General features: G+C 37.0%; 1 protein-coding gene across 1 annotated transcript in view; it reads left to right on the forward strand.

The window, feature by feature from the left end:
• Nucleotides 1–24360, forward strand: part of csmd2 (CUB and Sushi multiple domains 2) — a gene marked incomplete in the record, with an annotated part of 326634 nt that extends 302274 nt beyond the window's left edge. The window contains 14 exon segments of the mRNA XM_024297994.2: nt 1531–1707; nt 5448–5627; nt 5742–5915; nt 6089–6262; nt 7201–7274; nt 9052–9163; nt 9403–9582; nt 14633–14716; nt 14957–15118; nt 15590–15702; nt 16317–16404; nt 21219–21336; nt 22034–22210; nt 23694–24360. Of these exon segments, the coding sequence (XP_024153762.1) occupies nt 1531–1707; nt 5448–5627; nt 5742–5915; nt 6089–6262; nt 7201–7274; nt 9052–9163; nt 9403–9582; nt 14633–14716; nt 14957–15118; nt 15590–15702; nt 16317–16404; nt 21219–21336; nt 22034–22193 (1796 nt within the window).
• Nucleotides 24361–24576: the final 216 nt, after the last annotated feature.

Genomic DNA, 24576 nt, shown 5'->3' on the forward strand with positions numbered 1-24576 from the left:
GCACAACATGAACCGACTATAAGAGAAAGACAGAGAGAGACACTGGAAATTGATAATACAAAGGAAGAATTTGGAGTTTGCAGGAAAATATTTCCATATAGAACCTGCTCCAAAACAAACCTACAGACACTTGAGAGAACCTTCTCCAAACCAGAGTAGATCACTACTGACAGAAAAAGCTCCTCAAAGCCTTGGTCATTCTCTGCAACAATTATTGACTCACCAGTGATGCTTTTGAAATAGATAAAGAGCGAGATTCTGTGGAGAACATGGAGATCTGAGAATTCATCTGCTTATGGTGTTTTGTTTTGTATATATATATTTATATAACATTGCAACTTTTGTCGCAACTTTTGACAAAAGCTGCTGCAACATCAGCAGTTTTAGGCCGCAACAATCATGAATATCTGTCGCATGTGTAAAGTAAGGGTGAAATAAGTGAGATGCAGACAAACAGGTTACTTTACAAATACTTCCTGATACCCTTATTACACTCATGACAGTGGTAGTTTCAATTTGGTGGCTGTGCAAGTGTTAATAACTTTTCCTTTTTTTTTCTTTGCCTTTAAATGTTCCCAGAAGTGTTTTTAAGTTTTTAGTGAAGTTTTTAACCAAAATCCCACTACCTAAATCTCTTAAAAAGCAATTTTTCATGTTGATCTGAAGCCTCTGTTTCCAAAATATCCTCTGGGTGGGCGTGGCTTTTGGTGCTGAGCTGAGTAGCCCCGCCTCTAACCCCCCTCTTCTCTGATAATGACAGCTGTGTGTCTCACTAGCAGGTCACAGTGTTGATAGAGGGCACTGCATCCTTCTTCAAATATAACTTGTATAACTTATATATAAATATAACTTATTAAAAGCTTGATTCTTTCTCCTCTTTTTTGAAGTACTTACCGCAAATTATCGAATAATAATTGATATTGCTGTGACCGATAAATCCAGTCCACTTTTTTTCTCAAAGCTAAGTCCTTGGGAACATAATGAAAGCTAACATCGGTATGGCCTTTCGTTGATTTACAATGCTTTAAAGCACAGAAGTGGGAAGATTCCCTCTTTAGAGCGTTTGATTGACAGAGATTTAAAAGGAGAAATACTCGGAAATGCAAAAAAAAAAAAGATTTTTTATTACATTTGCTCTCTTTCAGAAGAAAAAAATGCCACACATACATGTTAGGAACTCAAAAAACTGGATTTTCATTGGCGGGGCCATTAAGGGAAGTGCAAGACATGCCTTCCCTCCCCTTAAGATGGGGCCACCCTTCTCTATGACCCACAATGGGCCCCTTACAACCTGAACCCCCACAGCACCTGTACTGGTGCATGTGATTAAGGCTTTAGATACGAGTTTGTGTGCTCGTCTGTCTCTGTGTGGCTTTGCAATGACATGATCTGTACCTTGCCTTCACTCATTTGTAGTGGGTGTAGAAAATGGATGAATGGAATTAAACAGTGTAAATCTTTACCTTGTAGGTACTCTTTTCAGTCAACAAGCATCCCTTAAAACCTTGTTTTTTTCTCTTCTGTTTCCAGTTATTTCCTGTGGAAATCCAGGAACTCCACGAAATTCCCACATCCTCATCCACGATGGCCTGACGTTCTCCAGATCCATCACTTACAGTTGTAGGGAGGGATACTATTCCACTGGACTGCTTACAAGACACTGTACTGTCAATGGCACGTGGACAGGAAACATGCCAGAGTGTTCAGGTAATGCATTGTTCCCACAGATGAAGCAACAAATTTATTTTATTACCTTTTCTGTGTTTATTGTTAAAGTTCTGAAATTTTAAAGCTTCATCTATTTGTTTGAGTTGTCTGTAAGACTTGAGCTACGTACACTCTGGGCATTTGAGGCATGTTCAAGAATGCACTAAGCACGCGTTTAGCCCACAGTGTTCACACTAGACAAGCAAAGAAGGACTACTGCTATTTATTTTCCTCCTGTTTACCATTGCATTTTTGCCACCTATAGTTGGAAAAGATGTTGAAGCGGTGTCAATCTTGTTAATTGGGTGCAAAACAGAAATGGTTCGGTTCTTTGCTAGCATACCCTTGTGTCAGGAGTAGGGCTGCCTCGATAAGACGACTAATCGACTATTAAAATGGTCGACGACTATTTTTATTGTCGATTAGTTGATACTTTATATTATATGGAGAAAGAGTGTAGAAAAGTTTAAAGTTATAATGGCATTATGCTAGCTTTTTGGCATTATTAAGGCTAATTTGGAGTTTAGCTAATATTTCAGCTACATGCTAGCTGTTTTGGCTAACTTAGGCAAAACAGAGCTAGCTAATTTCACATTTAACTAATATTTTATCTGGCTTTCAGCTTCAGCGTTTTCAGCTAGCAATTTCAGCATCTTCAGCTATCAGCATTAGCATCTTCAGCTGCTAAATTCAGCTTACAGCATTCACACTAGCATTATAGCTGGTAATGCTGTATATAATTATTTGTTAGTTTAAAGCTAATGATGGTTAAGATGTGTGCTCTATATATCCAGTTTGCGCATGACCTGATTAGAAAAAATAATCTGTGATTAGTGGACTATTAAAATTACCGTTTGTGGCAGCACTAGTCAGGAGAGTGGCCTTGGTTTATCATAACTTGAATTAAAAAATGCAGACCGTCTTGCAAGTTGCCGTGTTTGGGTTCACCGGATAAACCAGCTATGCTCTATTTTTGATGTTTTCAAATGTGATGATGGGTAGCTCTTTGAAGTAAAAGAGAAGTCATCTATACATCACCACCAAATTCAAGTCCTTCAATGGTCAAAGATTGACTTGGTTTAGCTAGCAGCGTGTGGCATGTTTCATAAAAACTTGCCTGAAATAAAGTTTTACATAGATTTTTCATTAGAACCAGATGTTTGAATGTGCGTTGCCTGGGGCAATGAAAATTTGCAAAAATAAATAAAAAAAAACTAGCCAAACTGGAGTCTAAAAAAAAGTGCCATTAAATACAAGTAAAAACTAGCGTTAAATATTTGTGATTGAAACATTTGGAAAAGATTTGATCGTTTCATTCCCTGTGTGAGGTGATAGAAATGGGTTCAAGTCATTATCTTTAAAAGAACACAGGTCTGACAGCGTTTTATCATTGTGTTGCAAAGAATTGCAGCTACTGTAGAGAGCCAGGGGACCTCAGCAAATGGAGGTCATTTTGTTCCCAGTGGACAGGAGAAAACTTTATAGAACACACTTTTGGATTTTTGAAGTGAGCAAGTCACAGAAATGAAAGGGTATTAGTTGTAGCACTTCTGGAAAGCACATTTGTGGCAAAAGAGCATAAAAGATGAGCATGTGTGACTGAATGTTTTTGTTTTTTTGTGACTTTAGGAAGTAAGATACACATCTCAGTGGCCTCTCCAGACCATTTTGGCCCCAATTTGCCAGATTTAAACATAACGATCTTTTGTGTCAGTAGATTAATTATACGTCATTATCTAAGAATGTTCTGCCCACAGATATTATCTGTGTATTTCAGCAACGGCAGAATTGTTAAAGTATAAATAATGTCATAGCGACTGGGTTTCCACTTGCATGAACTTACCAGTCTGAAGGGAAATGATAGTGTTTGCTTGGTCAGAGCTTTCAACAGGCCTAGTTTCCGCAATCTTCATACAGTTTGGTTTAAACATGCAAAATATATGCAAAAAACAATTCCTTAGTGTCCCCAGGCAACTTGGCAGTAGTTGCTGTGACCTGGAATTTTTTGTCTAAGACACTAATATTTAAGATGAGCATCTATGCAGCTCAGTCCCATAGTAATATTTTCAATGGTCCCTGAAGATCCCTTAAGAATTTGTGTTTTATATATATATATTTCATTTCGCATATGCTTTTCAAGATGAAATTTTCATTCTTGGTCCTGTATTTATATTTATGTATATGTACACACACACACACACATTTATATATATATATACACACACACATGCGTAAAATCTTATTGAAATTATAGATATTAGAAAAAACACAATTTTGCCATTACAAACTCGCGCGATAAGTCGGGAAAAACATTGCAACATATGTGAACAACACTTTGGTTACGTTGACGTCTTATTCAGGCCCTGGAGCCGATTTCGGAGCGACTTTAAGCAACTTTGGGAAATCATGGGTGGTGATTTTACAGAGGAGCTGTGAATAGAATAAATCCGCATGAAATGGTCAACTTTTGATCAGCTGTTCAATGCTCTGGGACCTCTCATGGCGTCCACTAAGCGTGATATCCGGCTGTTGGTCATGTAACCCATTTAATTCAAAAGACGTGTTTCCATTGCAGTTTTGCAAAATACATATGTAAATTTGATATACCTCAAAAACCACCTCCTCCAAACGCAATTTTTTTTTCTATAAATACAAGTTGTTTTTTTTTTTTTTTGTTGTTGTTTTCATCAGGCAAATTCATAGTCAATGAAAACGCAGCTATTGATGCTTTTTTTTTTAGCTTCATGAAACATAAGAACAATCTGGTATAACACCACAGTATATATAAATATATTTTTAGATAACCATAGCATAAAGAACACGCTTAAACGTCAACTAAACTCTTTATATCACTAAATACATTGAATTTTTCTACCTGTGTGTCACTTTGGAACTAATCCGCCAAGCCTGGTGTTAGCTATGTGATGGATAAATACTAGAGCTGTCAGGCGATTAACATTTTTAATCGCGATTAATCGCATTGTTCGTAGTTAACTCGCGATTAATCGCAAATTGATATGTGGCCTTTTTTTAGGAAAAAAAATGTGTGCTTCGTGGAATTTAGCAGTTCTACATTAATTATGAAAACAACAATGGCAAAATTAATAGTTTACAACAGAAATACTTTATTTTGTAACATTGTATTGAGATAAACTTTCTTAAAAATAAAAGGCTGTAACATAAAATGCCTAACAAAAGCCCAAGTCCAAGTGAAAGGTACGTATGAGAAAATCCGCGATTAATGCGTCAAAAAAATTGTCCGCGTCATGCACATGTCAAATTAAGGCGTAATTAACGCCACAAATCTGACAGCCCTAATAAATACATATATATATGTGTCTGTGTGTGTTTATATGTATGTATATATATTTATACAAACACACACTCGTATATATAAATATGGAAACCTGAACATGGAATATGCTAGACTATAACACCATTGTCTAGTTTTTCATTTTTGTAAGGTTTCTTCAAGCATTCAGAATCTTGATATGTATGAATAGGTGTAGGCTGCTTCCAGCTGCTCACTAATTCGTTTTCCACATGTTTGTATTCTAAGACATCATCATGAAGGGACATCATCATGAAGGCACTGTGTCTTATTTGATTTTCTGTTTTAGCTCTTCTAATACAATGAAAAACCTGGTTTGATCACCACGTTTTCAGAGACACTATGAGAGAAGCTCTGTGCACTGTCATTTCTTAGTTTTGTTAACCGCTGGTTTTGTCTTTTCTGCTAGTTATCAACTGTGGTGATCCCGGAGTACCGGCCAATGGGGTGAGATTTGGAACGGATTTCACATACAACCACACTGTCAGTTTCCAGTGTTCCCCTGGATTCACCATGGACGCCGACAGGGCTTCCACTCTCATCTGCACCAAGGATCGCACCTGGAACGGCACCAAACCTCTTTGTAAAGGTATGATCAGATAGCAGCGACATACCTCTGAACCCAAATTACTGGAATCACCATCATACAAGATTGATTTTTTTTTGTTTTTTCCTTCTTTCTGTTTTTTTTTTGCTTTTGTAGCAATTGTTTGTGGTCCACCACCCACTATCCCCAATGGACAGGTTGTTGGTACGGACTTCACCTGGGGCTCAAGTGTTAGTTACTCCTGTAACCAAGGCTACCAGCTGTCCCTGCCCACTGTGTTAACATGTCAGGGCAACGGGAACTGGAGCGGAGAGAAGCCACAGTGTTTCCGTAAGTGGCACCATGCTGAAATGTTAAATCATGTTAACTCTTGAATTTGTCTTTGTCTTGTTATATCGAGCACATGTTGAATGCAGAATTTGTTTGAACCTCTAGAATAGCTTTTTTGTAACTCAACAGTTGGGTTACCTCACTTTCCCGTTGCACTCTGTATGCCACTTCAGCTGTTTTCTGTGGGGACCCCGGGACACCAGCTCAGGGACGGAGAGAAGACCGGGGTTTCAATTATCTCTCGTCTGTATCCTTTTCCTGCAACCATCCCCTCGTCTTGGTCGGCTCGGCCAGAAGATACTGCCAGTACGACGGCACATGGAGCGGCACTCAGCCCTCTTGCATAGGTACTTCCACCAAAACAATTCTTGTTTATGTTGTTTTGTTATGTTGACTATATTTTACTCACTTAAAGTGACTTTGACCATGCTCAAGTTGTTTTCTCCTAAGAGTTGTCTTTTGTAAAATTATTGTATAATGCAATTCATTGTGACCACCTTTCTTGGCCAATGATTTCATGAATAATAATTACTTTGATACTTAGACATCCGAGATTAGAATTACCTTGCGTCCATGAGGATGCCTTAAGCTTCTTTAAAAGAAAAACATTTCAACTAGTTCTGCCACAAACTAGTATTTTACTAGTTAACTAATCACCGATTATTTTTTTCGATTTGTCGACTAATTGGGTCGCACGGCAGCTGGATGTAAAAGATTCATCTTAACCATCATTAGCTTTAAACTTGAAGTGTTTAAGCTATATGCAAACTAAATTAAAGACAATAGTTTTTAAGCCTTTAATGAATCATGCTGCTTTCTTCTTCATTTTTTGTCTTGCATTAAAACAAGACTTAAATCAAATTAGGTTGGCAATCTGAATCAACAACAAAAAACTAAATAAAAGCTTTTAAACATATATTTGAATAAAACATGGTTGTATAAAGTATTTCAAAATGTTCTCAGAGGTTGGGGACCACTGGCCTTGAAAGAAGAGAGAAAATAATTGTAATTTTTAGGCGGTTAATTTAGCTGTATTGGTTCAAAGTGAAGGACTAATTGATAATGGGGAATATGAGGCGACAACCCAGCATAGCTTGAATTAAGTTTGTTTTTCTAGATTCAAATGATCCCAAAGCTCCTTTTCATGAATTAATTTTAGATTAAAGAATGTTTACACCCTAAAGTACCATAGCAGAACATAATGCTTCAGTCTTGGACAGAATGTGTTCAGAATTGACAGAAGTGTAAGTTTTCATCTAAAAACATGGTTCTCTCTGTTTTTCAGATCCCAGTCACACTACCTGCAGTGATCCGAGCACTCCTCTATTTGGAAACCAGAACAACAGCCAAGGCTTTCAGGTGTGAAAAATCAGACACAAAGAATTGACTTTATCCAGAATATTGAGCAGAAATACAATTGAATTCTAAAAGGGTGTTTTTCCAAATATTTATATACTGCTAGATCTATTTCCCTTTTTCTTCTTTTCAGTGTAGCCGGTTTTGCCAGTTGCTAGATTCAGAGTTGAATTAATGACTTCAGCAATATTGATTTTTTTTTTTTTTTTTTTTTTTAAGANNCACTCAGCTCTTTCTACAAACCCGTACAGAATATTTGTGATGTTTACTTTTTGTCAGTTAATCTTTGGAATGTCGAAACAAACAAAAAAAATACTTCCCAAAACCTGAGGCTGACACTGAAATCACTAAAACTCCCACGGTGCAGGTAAATCACTCAAACCAAAAGTGCAAGTCCAGTTTTTACACTCTTAACTGTTCAGAGAGTTTTATTTGGTAGAAGTCTGATTGGATGTTCAAGATTGAATACACTGAACACAATAATTCTCCTGGTGGTTACAAGTTGGCGCCATTGTTAAGCTGCAATCACACCAAACATGGCAGGGGGGGTTAAATTTGTGTCTGCCGCCTCTCTTTTGATGCCTGTCAAATTACTGCTCAACGCCTTGACGTGCCTGCTGTGGAACAACCGCCAAAAAGTCATCTGTTGCCACGTCATGGAAAACATGGATGATGTTGAGCGAGTAGCTTTATGTTTTGGAGAGCTCTACAGAGGCACCGGCAAGGACATCACTGTGTTTGTTTTTACCAGATCTTTACTTCACTTGTGCAGTGAGAGTTGTAGCTGTGAGCCATTTTAAACGTTACTTCTGTCTGTCTGTGGCTCAGTTTGAGTTTTAGCCCAAGAGCAGAGAAATAAAGATAAAACTGGAGGAACTTTTTATTATTTTCTCGATGAAAATAAGAAAAACATCATAAGCACATGAAGCTAGAACAATCCTACGTGCTACAACGGCACTCACGGCGGATCTCCGGGCTGCTGGGCAGCTAGCCATCAGCGGGCAACCAGAGCTGGCTCTCCAGTAGACCTCACTAGATCTGCTGGAGCCTGAGCAGTAGCAACAGCCATGAGCTCTGAAGGAGCCTGGGGAATGGAGTTCACTAGCTCGCTAAGCTATCCACCGGGCAACTGGCTAGCATAGCTGTCCATTCAGCTCAGTGAGCTCTGTGACGGGCTGTCGATCTGTCCAGGGTGTACCCCGCCTTCGCCCAACAGTAACTGGGACCGTTTCCAGGATTGAAGTTCATGACGGAAATGCTCGCATTGAGCCGCCATCTTGAATGTTTATTTCTACTTTTTGATCTAGTCACTGAAGATGTCACGTGCCCAAAACTGTCCCTGATTGGTTGGCGAGCTCACTGTGCCTTTCCACACCCCGATAACCAAATCGGGACACCCAGCATCTCACGGCATCTTCATAATGACTTAACATTGAAAATGGACGCCACTGCTGTGTTTGGGGTGAAAGCGCCATTAGACAGCGGAGAGTGTTAATGAAACTCAGTTTTTTATTAATAATCAGTACAACTCGGTTAAGCCCATATAATCTAATCAAGTTACCGTAACTGTGTGTCAGTGTTGGCCTACAATTGACCAACATGGCAGAATTTTTGTGTAATGCTTCTATATTCATGCATAAAGAGTGAAAATGGTTGAACTGAATAGACAGAAATCTCCAACATGTTCTTTAATAAAGTTTTTTTTCATATACTATATAATCTATACTGTATAGATATCTTTGCCTGCTTCCAATTCTCATTGTAATGTGTTTTATTCCAGATCGGCAAGACTGTGTTCTTCAACTGCAGGAAGGGCTACTTACTGCAGGGCTCCATTTCACGCACATGTCTGCCCAACTTGACCTGGAGCGGCTTTCAGCCCGAGTGCATCGGTAAGAACACCGTGTGCCCGCGGGAAATAAGAAGCAAAGATGTACGTTGTCTGCTTGATTAGAGAGGATTGTTTTGAATAATTCAGGCCCTGATACTTCCTTATCCTATTCACTGTCACATGCATATCTAGAATCCTCTCCGGCACTGCCGATGGCTTCGTTTTTTACTTTACCTGTACCGTTTTAATGTCTGAAGCCTTCTATTCTTCATCATTATTTCTAATGTCCCCCCTCCTCAGCCCACCACTGCAGCCAGCCAGAACTGCCAGCCCAATCTGACGTGAAAGCCATTGAACTGCCGTCCCTTGGTTACACACTGATCTACACCTGTCAGCCTGGCTTCTACCTGGCTGGAGGATCAGAACACCGAACCTGCAGATCTGATGGTAGCTGGTCAGGGAAAGCACCACTATGTGCAGGTACATGCAATTTAATAATACACATCTCTCACAATACAGAAAATGTGTTTACAAGGAAAATTATTTAGCTGTTCGTTTTTTTTCCTCAATACACAAACAGGAAATACAAATTTAAAGTGAAATGCTGTGCAGCTCCAACTGTTTTTAGCAACAGTTTATCCCATAAAAGGACACCTTTCTCTAAAATGAACATTAAAGATGTTCAACTTTATGAATTGTTATGGTGTTCTATTGATTTTAGTTAAAAGCTATTTAAAGCAAACAGATTCTAACACAAATTCAAGACTCAAAAAACAAACTTTGCTGTAGATAATATATGAAAGTAAAAGTAAATATTTGCATATATATATATATGAGTATATCTGCATATCAACAGAATACTAGATTCATACCTGCAGTTATTGTAGTTATTTTTTAAATGTTAATCTTTAAATGTAGGGTAAAACTTGTTCTCTCTGTACATCTGAACACTAAAGTGCCTTTTTTCTTTGCCAGCTGATGTTTTATGTTTCATGCAAGCCGGGTCTGATTCATTGCAAACTTTTGATTGAATAAAGGGAACATCATTTTATTAGTTTATTTATTTATTGTGAATAATTGACTTTAAGCATACTGCTTTTTAAAACAAAATTGCAGTCACATATGTTTGAGTACATTATTACATTTCCAGTCCTACCAGATACCATGACATGCATAGTTAAATCATTGTAGAAATGGGAAATTACGGAAATATAAAAATACATTGATGGTTTAAAAAAGTAAGTTATATATGCATTTATGTATGTTTTTTTATGAAAATATAAGTAGATTTATATGTATGGATTTTTTTTTAAAGTGAGTTTTGTCATTTTTTGACTTCCATGTTAAGTACTTGTTTGATACAGTTTTATGCCTTTAAAAAAAAAAAAAAAAAAAGATGTGAGAAATTTCATACAAACGTCTTGAGTTTTTGGAGTTTTTGTGGTGAGCCAGAAGACTCATGACTGAAAAAAATTGTGAAAATCGCAAATAAAGAAACATCAATATCCGGGGGGACACTGTAAACCAATGTGTCTTGTTTTTTCAAGCATACTGCTTGAAATAAAAATGTTTGCATCACATATGTTTTAAAACAATTTTTGTTTTATAGTTCTACCAGATACCATGACATGTATTGTTAAGTCATTGTAGAAATGGGAAATTACAGAAATTTAAAAATAAAAAAATCAGAAAAAAATAACCAGTTTTGTGACAAAGGTAAAAATATGAAAAACACATTTTTGTAATTAAATTAGTGAAAATGTAAATGCAGAAAAATACATTGATAATTTAAAAAAAGTGGATTACATCAAGAAAAATACATACATACAGTATTTATGTACGTTTTTTCGAGAAAAAAAGGTAAATTTCTATGGATTTTTCTTTTTTTTTTTAAAGTCAGTTTTGTCAATTTCTGACAATCATATAAAGCATTTGTTTGAACCAGTTTTATGTCTTTCAAAATCAAAGATGAGAGAGGGGCACGTTAAAAGTTGGCTAGGATTTTTCCATTTTCCCCCTAAAATATACCAACTTCTACATTTTTTCACATTTCAGCTTCCCTCAAAGTTCCACAAATCTCAGTTTGGCACTTTTTGGGTAATCAGGCAAACAAATAGCTGTGATTAGAGATCTAACTCTCCCCGCACTCTTGCCTTTTCATCCCAACAGTTCCCATGAGCTGAAGTTAAAACAGTCATTTGGCAATGATCAACAAAGGTGTATTTGGATAAATACAGAGCTGCAGATTGCCAGTCGCAGAGCTGGATCAAACGCACTCTGGGCTCTCCTTCGTTTTTACTCAATGTGTTTGATTGCTGCCGAATCAAACCACTTGGGAAAAAAAGGAAAGAAAAACCAAATGAAGTGACATGGATGATTGCATTTAAAGTTTACAGGTTTTTAAAGATAAAAGTTTACTGCTTAACTGAACATAAAATATGGGCCGTGACGGCTCAACAAGGCATTAAATTGAGAGATATGCAACCGTGTGAGGCGGCATGTAAACATCCAACCTTATTTATGAAATGGGATTCCTTCTATCAATATAATCTTTATTGTGTTTGGAGTTGCAAGGCTTTTATCGAACATGCTTTATGGCTTTTATGATCACAAACACAGGATTTCCTGGTCACCGGGCGGCTACACCGTCTAACACTCAGAAGTACAAAGCTGTGTATTAGCTTGATTGGGCCAATGCTGTCCATTGATTCGGTTAGCAGAAGTAGCCATTATAAATGACAAAGCTTTGTTAACAAGGTCCGGCAGACAAATGGACTGTCATTAAGACGAAACAAAGCGCTGACCTAAAAACAATAGGATGAAAAATGGTCGGCAGTCGTGGACTGTTAATACAAACTGATGTCCATGTGATGGATTCTTTATCAAATGAGGCATTTTTTTAAGATCCCAGCACTTGGAGTTGAGGCAAATAGAAAAAACAACAAAAAAGCTCTGGCTTTAGAAGATTCGGGGCATTAAGAGTACCTGTGGGCACAGTGATGGAAGGGCAGCTCAGAAGACTGGCAGCTAATAAAGCGTAAAGCTAGAGAAGAGTGTGCGTCTGTGGAACTTTTTCCTTTTGCTCATAAACTACCAATTGTATAGCTGTCTTTGTGCCTCTGAGTAAAGCCCTCTTCGTTCTTTTTACCTGCGTGGGTGCCACTTTACTACTGTGATGTCATCGGCGCGGCCTCCTGCGAGCTGTAAGGCATTATTAAAGTGTCTTGGTTGATGCGCTGAAAGTATGACTCTGGTTTAGCGGTAAGCCTACAGGGTCTGTTTGGGCTGCGTTACGAGACACGAGTCAGGTCCTGTCCGAGCGGACTTCGCTTTCACCGCGCGGGTTATTCTTTCCTGACAGGAGGTGTTGATGGGGGCGTCCCTGAGGGGATTGTGCTTTAAGGACGCATTATGGGTCCTAACCCGCCACAAGCAAAGGCACTTTTTAACGGAATTTGTTAGGGGGTGCAATGACTGTTTGAATGTGATTCACTAAAAGCCCTCAAGAAATACAGTTAAACATTATAAAGTTTGACTTTGGAAATCTTCATATAGTTGTTAACAGAAAGAAATCAAAGTACAATGAAAAAGCGGTTGTTAAATGACTTCAAGTCTTAAGTAAATGGATCAAAGTGTCCTGTTGGTTAGTCCTCTTGCCTCACAGTTGTTCAAATTAGTGCTGCCACAAACGACTATTTTAATAGTCGACTAATCACTGAAGATTTTTTCCCATTGGTGGACTAATTGGGTCATGCGCAAAGTGGATGTAAAACACACATCTTAGCCATCATTAGCTTTAAACTAACTAAAGATAAAGACAATTAAGATGAGAGTATATTAAACTTTGAATAATTTGTGCAGCTCTGTCCCTCATTAGTTTCTAGTATTAAAACAAAATTAAACTAGAAAAGTTGCATTACCTGCGATAATTCTAGTGTGAATGCTTTTTGCTGAAAGTGGTTGCTGAAGATGATGAAGCTTTTTGCTAAAAATGGGGACGCATTTTACTTTAAATGCTACAGGGATTTACTGAAAATGTAAAACCTATTTCAAAATGTTGCAAAATGCTAAAAGACTGGACATTTTGTTAAAGAACTATGAATGGGTACTGAAGTTGACCTAAATTTCTTTGTAGTAAAGTTGCTTAAAAATCCCCAATACATGCGAATTTTGCAAAAATATTTAGTGTGTTGCTTAAATACTAGTTAAATTCCAAAATAGCCTAAAATTCCTCAGTAAACTAAATTAGTCAATTAAATTAAAAAAAAATAGTAAAATTAGTAAAATTAATTTGCAAATTAATATAATTGAAATAAAATAATTAATTAATTAATTAGTAAAATTGCTAAATTAGTCATTAGTGATTAGCCTGTTGGTAAATTCAGAAGCTAAAAACTAAATTAGTCTATAAAAACTCAGTAGATAACAAATTAGCCAAACAACTTTAGCATGTTGCTAAAATATTAGCTAAACTCTATATTAGCATGAAAAACCTCAGTTTAGAACGGTAAAGCAGACAGCTGAACGCCATTTGACACAATTTCACTTAAATATTAAAGGTAACCTTACCAATTTCAAAAGAAAAGTGTACAATAATTATTTCATAAATGTCCCGCCAAACTGTATTTTTATTTCCTCTCTCAGATCGTTCTCAAATCTAAATACAAATGTTTGATATCCTCCAATATTGGATGTTTTATTGAAAATATCGACCTTTCACTTGAGCAGATTTTATTCCAACTGGTTCTATTTTGCTGATGTTATTTCCACGTATTTTTAGTGCGATCAGCACAAAAGCTTATAGAAATTTATGTTGGTCACATTGAATACCTTCAACAAAGACGCACATCGCTGCATGTCTGCACCGATTTTTATCACTTAACAGGATAAAGTTACTTGTTGTTCTACAGGATATTTTAGGGGATAATTGTAAAAACAGGAAGGGTTTGGCTCAGTAAAAATGTTAAGAGCAGCTACCGAGTCACGTAGTTTCGAGCTTTTTAAATAAGAAGTAAAAAAAACAATCACTGGGTGAACATATTTTTTAACATTACATGCAAATAGTCCCTTTCATATTTTTGGCAACAGCTTTCAAATGAATTTGATCATGTTTTACCTTTAGTTTTCCAGAAATCAGACATAGTTATGAACAAAACAAAGAGGAGCGACGTTAGAACCACGGATGAGCTAACAACGGTTCACTGACCGCAGTAGAAAACATTGCAACAGTAATAAGTTTTCCTCTACAGTCTTACTCTGCTGGGTTTTGTTATTTTAGTTTGGAGTTGGCCCTTGGTAGTCCTGATTTGTAAACAATTTGTTTTCTTTAGGTAGTTTTGGTTAGGCAGCCATTAGCAGGGAGCTGCTGACTCCGACGGTCGACATGACTGGGTCAGCCGTCTTCATGACTTATTTTATGTTTGGTCAAGGAGACACCATGGAGAGATAAAAGAGCCCCATGTGGTTCTGATCCACAGGCTGCAGACCCCTGCCCTGACCTTATTCCTCATTTTTTCTTGTGTTTTTCCAGCAGATAATCGCCCAAGTGGGAACTTTGGAAATAGCTCAGTGGGGCCTCTGCCGGAGCCCCCCTCCAAACTGCCAGGTAAAAGAGGTACTTATGCTCTCATTCATCAGTATTCTGAATAAAAAGCCCTTAATTCAGAATAGAACTTTGTAAGTACCATCTCTTAAGTTTAGTGTTGACCTAGATCCTGAAGCTGAAACCTTTTTCCCTCAAAGGTTACCTTTCCAAGTACCTTCGAATGCTTCATTTCATTTCACTGACTTGCAACAAAACTCTACAATAAAACATTCCTTGATTACCTGTATGTGTTCTTCCTCTTTATTTTAGTTCCTAGTGGGGTTTTTGCTAAGAACTCCCTCTGGACGGGCTCGTATGAGTACCTGGGAAAGAAGCAGCCAGCCATGCTGAGCATCACTGCCTTTGAACCCCTTAGCAATCGGGTTAACGGGACTCTCATGGACAGAAGAGGACTTGAACTCAAACTGACAGGTGGGTAGTCCAAGAGTGAGATTCGTTATCATTTACCACAATACCTTTTTGATTGTGTTTTGACCTTTTAAATCAGATTCATCATGTGGGTTCAAGATAAAGAAAGACGACCTGAAAATGTCCTGCAAATATTGAACCCCAGATTGTGCATTGGACATAATATCTGTTTCACTATGTGTAGAAAAAAACAAGAATACACTTGTGATGAGTGGTGAGAAACAAATTCTGGGGAAAAAATCTGGAGCTTGTATTGTAATCATTTTGAAGAATGTAGAATGATACGTTTGTCTTGTTATCATTTGAAAGATCCAACCAGGATCAGAAAGCAAAGCAGAATGAACCAGATATAACCAAATTAGAAAACTAAACTATCTGCCTCTTATGCCAACACATGACGGTGCTTGTGTGAAAGCAACCAAAGTATAACAAGTTACTGTGACAAATGGTGCATATTTATTTGGGCATTTACAGGGACATACAAAAAGGAGGAAGCCCAGCTGCTGCTGCAGGTCCACCAGATCAGAGGTCCTGTGGAGATTTTTGACAACAAGTTAAAGATGGACAACTGGGCCATGGATGGACACGTGAGTGCAAATCTGAAGTGGAATCCGTCAAAGCACCTTCCCTTCCTCTTGCAAAGATTTCAGCCTCCCAGAGCCAAACCCTCACACGTGTCTTTATTGTGAAATATGCGCGAGAACTCATACACACTAACCTTGTCACTCTTGGGAGATGGAGAGCCACTGAGAGTTTTCACTTTAATTAAAATGTCAGTTAAATCATTGCTTGGTAATCAAGACTCGACAGACCCCCTTTGCTATTCGCTGCAATATTATCCCAACCCCAGGCACCTTTAATGCACACGCTTCTGATTTAATTAAAAAAAGCAGGTCACAGTACACGCTGTTGTGTGTGCTTTTATGTGCTGTTTCACAAGAGGATTTTTAAGGGTTTCTCGTGCAAATTGGAGTGATCTTCCCTCGTGCGACACTCTTTTGTGTGTGCGGCAGACAGAGTGGTGTGCTCGAGCAGAAAAACGTCACATGAAACGGCAAGCCATGAGAACACCTCTCAGCTCCCTTTGACATTTGATTTCATTCTTGTTTGCCCCAGCTGCTGACACTTTGACGATACGTCCCTTTGTAAAGCCTTGATGTGACACTCAAAGTGTTTCTCATCCCGTCCTCTCTCTCCTCAGGTGTCCTACATCTCTTCATCCAATTCCTTTGTGTATCAGGGATTTGTCAGAGGAAAAGGCTTTGGCCAGTTTGGTCTACTAAGAGTTGGTGAGTGGGCCGCCCTTATTTTGAAAAACTACTGAATTCACCCCACCACATCCGACTCATGTCAAGTTGCTCATTCTCATGTCCCAAACCCATCTGCTACTTTCTTAAAACCACTGCGCTAACGCTAAGTTAAAACCCCAAGCTAGCAAAGTTAGCAAAACACAAACGAATTTGGACATTTTATTTTCACAGAAAAGACACAATGAGGAAAAACAAGAAGAATCTTTGACTTCAAAATAAAATGAATCTGTATTTAACAGACTAAAACTAGAAGTGTTTACTCCTAAATGGATTGATTGTGACAGTTGTTCCCACTCAACATAATAATAATGCAGAATTTCAACAAACATCTGTCTAATGTTAAAAGGATGCTGCTAATAACATTTTTCAAGCGGTTCATTCACAATTATTACAAAAATGTGAAAATACCAGTTTTAGTCAATCAGTAAATCAATCACTCACTTTATTTATAAATCACTTTTCATCTACATGCTGTTGAACACAAGATCCTGAACAAAACTAAAATAAACATTAGTTAAAAAAACCAAAAGTCATAATAAAAAAAACAACAATAACATAGACATAAAAATAGAAAATAAAGGAAACGCTGAGGCAAAAAATTTGACGAGGCACTGCAAAGATTTAAACATTAGTTAAAACAATAAAAAGTCATAAGACGCATTAGACAAAAGCAACAACAATAATAATACAGACACACACATAGAAAAGAAGAAGAAAAGAAAAAATCACTGGATTAAGGGAAAATTTATGTCACATTTTATGGTTGCTACCTGAATTCTAGTGTACAATTAAAGTTTAAAGCAGTTGCAGATATTTAACAAAAAAACAAAGTTTACCCTTAAAAGTAAAAAAAAAAACCTGGAAGCTTAAAACAAACAAAATCACAAAAAAAACTGAAAATATTGTCTGACATTTAAGCGGTCTGCAGACTCCAAAGGGTTTGAGACCACTGATCTAAACTAATCAAATGTATTAGTCACAGGTAATCAAATGTGCTGAAGGTTAAGTGTTATATTTAAATAATGACACATTTAAAAAGTTGCTAAAGTTTCTGAAAGTTCAGCCACACTTCTTCTTTTTAGTTAAAACCGTGTCTTGGTCAAAAGATTGCAAATTATTGCAGTTCAATAGCAATAAAGAATCACTTTACTTTACTTTTCACCTTTTTCTTAGCAACTTGTTTTAAAGGAGTGAACCATTCAATCCTTCTCCACCCCTCTCATCCGCACAATGACTCTTTTTAATATTAATTGGTGTAACTTTTGTAGATGTAAATTCTGAAAATTGTTGAACACAATATATTTTTAGGTCCAGCACCCAAATAGGAGATGCTGCAAACTCTGCTCAAATCAACAATACAAACAAATTTAAAATGTAAGGAAATTTAATAAGAAGTGTATTTTGAAATATAAGTAACATTTCTGGTATTCAACATGACTCATATTTTTAAATTCGACAAATTATTCTCTCATTGAAGCTTCATCAATCTCTGTATGCTACATTTTTCCACCAGGAAATAGCCTGCTCCCTTTCTATACCAAGAAATAGTCTGCTGCATTTTTCTACCAGGAAATAGTCTGTTCCCTTTCTCCACCAGGGAATAGCTGGGGGAGCTCGTGAAGCTAGCTGATCACTGCTAGCCTAATTCGCTAGCTTCGATAAGTAAAGTGTTTGTGTTAGCCTGGGGGTGGGGCGTGCAGCGCAGACAATAACTGTAATGGGGTGTTCTTACTGGTCTACATCACATGGCGAGGCCCTGCTTGTTTTTGTGGCTATGGGAGGGGCTACCAGAGCAGTGTTTTTTAGAGGAATACTCAGAAATGCGTGAACGAATCAAAATACAGCTTTGGGATTGTTTGTAGTGAGGAATGAACATTATAAAACACTAAAAACTCAAAAAGTTGATTTTTAATCATACAGGCCCTTTAAGTCAGGGGACCTCAAACTACGGCCCGTGGGCCGGATCCGGCCCTCCTCCACAATTGGCCCGGCCCCCCAAACTGTTTTGGCTAAATTAGACATTTTTCAAGTTATTTAGGCTAATTTAGCATTTAGCTAATATTTCAGCTACATGCTAGCTCTTTTGGCTAACTTAGGCATTTTTTCAGTTTTTTAGGCTAATTTGGAGTTTAGCTAATATTTTAGCTTTAAGCTAGCTGTTTTGGCTAAATTAGACATTTTCCATTTTTTAGGCTAATTTGGCATTAGGCTAATATTTCACCTACATGCTAGCTATTTTGGCTAATTTAGACTTTTTTTCAGATTTTTAGGCTATTTTGGAACTTTCCAAATATTTTAGTTAGTTTTAAGCTTTAGCATTTTCAGCCGCCAACTTCAGCATTTTCAGCTAACAGCTTTAGTGTTTTTTAGCCACCAATTTAATAATCTTCAGTTATTAATCGCAGGTAATGCTTTGTATCTAGTTTTTAAAATGTTTTAGCTTTTTTTTCTTTAAAGATTACATACATTATTTTTTTTAAATTTTGCTTTGTGTAACTTTCTGGAAAACCATAAATCTTTACATTTATACTGTGATTGTTACACTTTTTCTGTTAGCCTTCAAACCGACCCCGGCCCCCAATCAGAGAAGAAAACAGTTAGAAAAAGTTTGGGGACCTCTGCTTTAAGTAACATTTCTGGCATTTAACATGACTCATATTTTTAAATTTGGCATCTTATATTTGGGAAAGACTAATCTGAGATAATTTTTTATAGATTTTTACAATTTTTTGGGAAAAATTTGAGACTTTTTAAAAATCTTTTTTTCATAAATATATATATTTTATTATATAACAAACATGAAGCAGTCTAGATAAAAATGACAAAGTTAAAAAGAAAATGTGTGTTTTTGTCAAAACCTTTAGCTGTAGAGGTGGAACAATAACTGCTGGAAGCTTGTGGAAAAGATTGTGAGTCTCACTCGGGGATCTGATGTCATTCCTGTTGAAACTGTTTTCATGCACTCACTGAAGCTTCTTTCTATTTTCGGCGTTATTCTAAATTTAGCCGTGAATGGTTTCACCTCCTGCAATGATGCTGCAAACCTCCTGGTGCACTGTTGACAAACTGTAGCTTTCACATTCTCTCACAGCTAATTACAGTCTGTTTTCACGCCCCACAATCCTTTGCAGTATGTCAGGGAGTTGTTTTTAATTCATGTAAGCAGTAAAGAGACTAATGCCTGCAGATCTGTGGCTTTCATGAACGCTGCTCAAGGTTAGCATGTTTCATCAGCTGGTTTGTAGCAGCTGTAATTTAGCATGAATTTGTTTGACACGTCGGAATTAGCTGCATTCCAGGTAAAAGCAGAAGATGAGTCTGTATAAAGAGGCTGAATTGTCCCCCCCCCCCCTCCTCCTCATCACCCTGTTAATAATGCAAACACCGTCCTTATAAATATGCCAGGGTATTAAGGTCTAGTCTTTTTTAATTAGCTAACATTTGAAATGTTTTGTGGTGGTGGAACAGCGAACGTCTTCTGGCTGCTTGTTTCTGTGTGTTTCACAGTCGGGGGTTCATAAAGCATCCCTAACTATAAGCTCCTTTGTCTTTTCGATCCTTTATTTCATATGTTTTGGCATTTGGTGCCAAAAAGGTGGGCTATCATCCATCCCCGGCTGCATTTGTAGACTCAGATGAAAACATTTAGAGGATGCATATTTTAGCTGCTGCCCTTTGAAACCATTATTGAAGATTTGTTGTTGCGATAACAAAGGTTGGCATTCCTGGAAAAAGAAATAAAACGAGAAAAAAAACAGATTTAGGCTTTGAAAGAAACAATTTTTCACTGCTGACGCCAAAATTCTTTGTAATTTTCCTTTTGTAAACTTTTCTCTAGTGTTTGGTTGCACCGACGATCCTCAACGAGTGTTAGTTTGTTTACCTTTTGATAAAATCCACAGAAAAAGGAGAATACAGATTGATGGTGTCATTTATGATACGTTGGGTGTTAAAGGAAAAAAAAAAACACACCTAATTTCCCCATTGTTTCTAAATAGAACCAATTATTTTGAACCCTATTATCAGGTGAATTTCACCCAAGCAAAAGTTTTTACATGTTTGACATATCGCATTTTTCATGAGTCATGGGTCTTACATGTCCCAGGAATGGGTGGACCAAAGACCAAATCTCCGATATCATTATTATTACTACTTTTTTTTTTTTTTTTAGGCATTTTTTGTTCTCAAATTTCGAAATTTTCAGCAATTTTCAAGCATGTTTTTAGGATCTTCTTTCTATTTTGTTCCATAAACCACAATTGAAAATTAAATGTATCTAATTTATCATGTGTTGTCATATTTTGATCGATTTTTAATGACAAATACTTTATAGAATATCGGATAAAAATGTCCTGGCAAAAGTGACTTTTTATAACAAAAGTGTACTAGGATTAGGATTGGGTAGCTGTGTTACAAAAGAAAAAAAAAAATAATAATAATACTTTCTTCAGTATGTCAATACAGCAAATATTCATTTAAATAATAACAATTGATAAATTATTCTCACCGTTAAGTTTTGAAATTTAACTAAACTTTTTCCCGCCAAAATTGAGATTTCATGGAGGCAGCCATTTTGAAATGCGCAGGAAACGCCCTTATACTGCCACTAGTGGAATGATAAGGAACTACAGGGCAGAAAACATGAACCAATTGGTATCCAATGGGTTTCTCAGGCAAGTTTTGATCAAGTTAATTAGACAGGGAATAAGAAATATGGGTAATGTGTAATCAAATTGTTTATAATGTAACAAAATGTCTTCAGTCTAATGTAAAACCTTGTTTTGTTCTTTCAGTTGATCCCATCAAAGACAGCCCCAGCTACAACAACAGCAGTTCCGTGGCGGCAGCCATCCTAGTGCCTTTTATAGCCATGATCATTGCAGGCTTTGCTCTATATCTCTACAAACACAGGTAAGAGTCTTTTTTTTTAAACTGTGATTAAAACGGGTTCAAGCTGAATTGTTCTAAAAATAAAAAAAAATTCGAAAAATGGAAAATATAATCCTTTCCTCCCGGAAACATCCTAATTCCATTTAACGAGGCGTTAATGCTGTTCATAGTATTCACATAGTATTGACTGTATTGGAGAACTGGACCATGTTAGTGACAAACAGCTCCAGTCAAATTAAGTCAAATCAGTAGACATTTTTTTTGTGATATGGACGAAATCACCATATCGGTCTGAGGCAACGTTTCTATGTCGGCAAATCAGGAGTGAGCTTGTTGGAAGGCCACACCCCTACCATTTGAAAGTGACTCCAGGAGATTCAGCCACTCAAACGTTTTGATAGTTGATGTGAGATCACATTCTGATTGGTCAGTTTATAACTTGAATGACCCTAGAAAAAATATGGTAAAAAAAAAAATTTATCAAGAACATTTTAGAAAAAGGTATCGGATCAAGAATGGTCATTCTGACCAATAGAATGACTGAGTGATAACTGTTTATTTGTCTGTAACAGTCTAAGAGATTTTGGCTTCTAGGAGCCAGCAGGTACTTCCTGTTTGGAACAGGAAAGGGGGAGGAGTCACTCAGTCCAGTTCTCTTTTACAGTCAATGGTATTAACACTCCATATTGCTCAATACATTCACTGATTTAATTTGCAGAAGAAGACCCAAAGTTCCTTTCAATGGTTACGTGGGCCATGAGAACACAAATGGACGAGCCACGTTTGAGAACCCGATGTACGACCGCAACATCCAGCCCACTGACATCATGGCCAATGAGACAGAGTTCACAGTCAGCACAGTGTGCACAGCGGTATAGCAACTGCTTCTTCTGAGGTAAGAACCATTTGACATCATCTCTTAGGTTTCTAGATGAAGATAAAACCATCCATTTATTCTCCTGCTGTGATAAATCTTGGAATTTTATTTTATTATTTTTTTTATTTTTCACAACTTTGCAAAGTTGCACACACTCTTTGAAGTACAGGAACTCTGAGACTGTTTACAAAACTAATTCTGATGCAAAAATTTGCGCAGTTATGCGACACCGTCAATTAGAAATGACGCACAGCTGCTTTTCTCCACAGCAGAATCAGCTGGTTTACATTAATTACGTGGGGGTGTAGGGAAAAATCGATTCGGCGATATATATCGCGATACTTGTATTGATTTAGAATGTTTAAATGGTGATATTTAACTCTAGCTTTTTTTTTTTTTCCCACACACCAGCTTGTGTTAAGCGACCAAAGTATTTTCAGTTATCATCGCCTTAGGTCTCTGATTTTACTTTAAAACAAAACAATAACGAAGGATCTTTTCATTTTGACTAAAGACAATTGTTAGTGGAAGTTTTCAAAATAAGGATCCATGTTAACTAATTCTGGGTGAAATTCGTGTCTCAGACAAAATTGCAAAAAATCAAACTGAACGTTTGTTATCTGTTTTATCCAGTTTTGAATAAATTCGTATATCTAAAAATTAAAAAACTAATTGTTTTTTTAATTTTGGATTTTAATTTGAAAAACGAATGAACGGATGATCCGGTACCGAACTGAAACTCTCTGCCATGTTGCTGCCAGTATTATATTATTTCACATTGCGGTGCTTGTTTCCTCCTTTGTTTTTGAAGGACCGTTCAGGCTCCTGAACCGTTTAAATGCTACATTTAACAATGTTGAAAATAAACAGTACTTTACTTCATCAATCAATTTATGATTGATTAAAAACAAATGTTTCTTAATTTACCAGAAGAAAAGCACCATGATTTTGTATATAAAAGCAACTTGTATATGAGATACAGTTGTAGTGTTTAATGTTGTGATCATTAAACAATATGAATTTTACCATTTTATTACAATGAAATACATTAATATTCAGGTAAAGTTTTTCTTTTTTAGTTATACTCTTAAAAAAAGTGAAAACTTGTTCTGGTACAGTCTTGGGATGTATCGTGATACATATCGTATCGTGAGACCCGTATCGGGATATGAGTCGTATTGGCCGACTCTTCCCAAAACATCCCTATAATTACTTCACCTCTATAAAATGTTGCATATCAGGGGAAAGGTGATTTTTGCAGCTTCAGAATCAAATGGAATTCCATTAACTGCGTAAACGGTTGAAAAGTTACTTTCATTCAAAGAGCATCATAACTGGAGCTAACGCTCCGGCTTACTTTTCAATATTTTTACACTAATTGCAGATTTTCTCTCTTTTTCTTCATCATCACCCTGTCTGTTTATAAATGTCATTTGTACCCTATTTGGTTTTATTTTTCTCTTCATTTCCCTGCCATCCACTCACCAACTCTTACATTAAGTTAGGGGGTGGAGACAAAGACCACATCCTCGCCTGACCGTCAGCAGAAGACATCTCCAGTTCTTTGAGCAGAAGGTGAAAAAAAAGATTTCAGTTGCTGTAAAAGAAACCAGTGGTGGAGGCTGTTTCCTGCAAGAAACAAACAAACAACAACAAAAAAAAAGAATTAATAAAAAAAGAAACCATGCGAAGGCGACTTTTTCAAAGGTCATCGAGAAAAAGGCTTTCTGGAACTTTACATGGTTTCTCGAGCGTTTTCCCGTATTCTGCAGAAAAGCTTCCATCTGCACCTGCAGCAGGCGGGAGGGAGCACTGCTGGAGGCAGAGTTCTGATGACTTTTCTCACCGCTCTCCGCCTGAACCCGAAGGGACTCCAAACGCTTGGCTGCGAGTCCTGAAATGAACCAGTAGCGAAAAGATCTCAGTGCAAGGTGACCGCCACGTGGTGTGGGGTCCGAGAGTCTGGACTGGGTCACTTCATTTGTTTCTTCGTTTAATACTTTTCTTTTTTTTTAAGATTTTTTTGAAAGGTTTCTGGCTAAGGATGAATTAAAATTATTACTTTCTCTGCTTTCTGTTTTTATAATATAGCAGGGAGGGATTTTTGCTTGCATAGGCAGCTGGGTCCAGAGAAGAGGTTAAAAAGTGGCCTGTAATAAGAAAAAGAAGGGAAAAAAAGCACTTAGTTTTACCCCTGAAACCTCAGAGATTTCACCAAAATGTTCCCTTATTGGTGCAACACTTAAGTTTAATGTTTCAATGTTTGAATGAAGGGAAACACTTTGTTAGCCTCACAAAACCACCCAATTAAAATTCAGTCAAGGACAAATACATATTTTAATAATCTATACATCACCTTAGCTTCAACTTTTTACAACTTTTTT

The sequence above is a fragment of the Oryzias melastigma genome, linkage group LG11 (genome assembly GCF_002922805.2).
Source record: "Oryzias melastigma strain HK-1 linkage group LG11, ASM292280v2, whole genome shotgun sequence".
Lineage (NCBI taxonomy): Eukaryota > Metazoa > Chordata > Actinopteri > Beloniformes > Adrianichthyidae > Oryzias > Oryzias melastigma.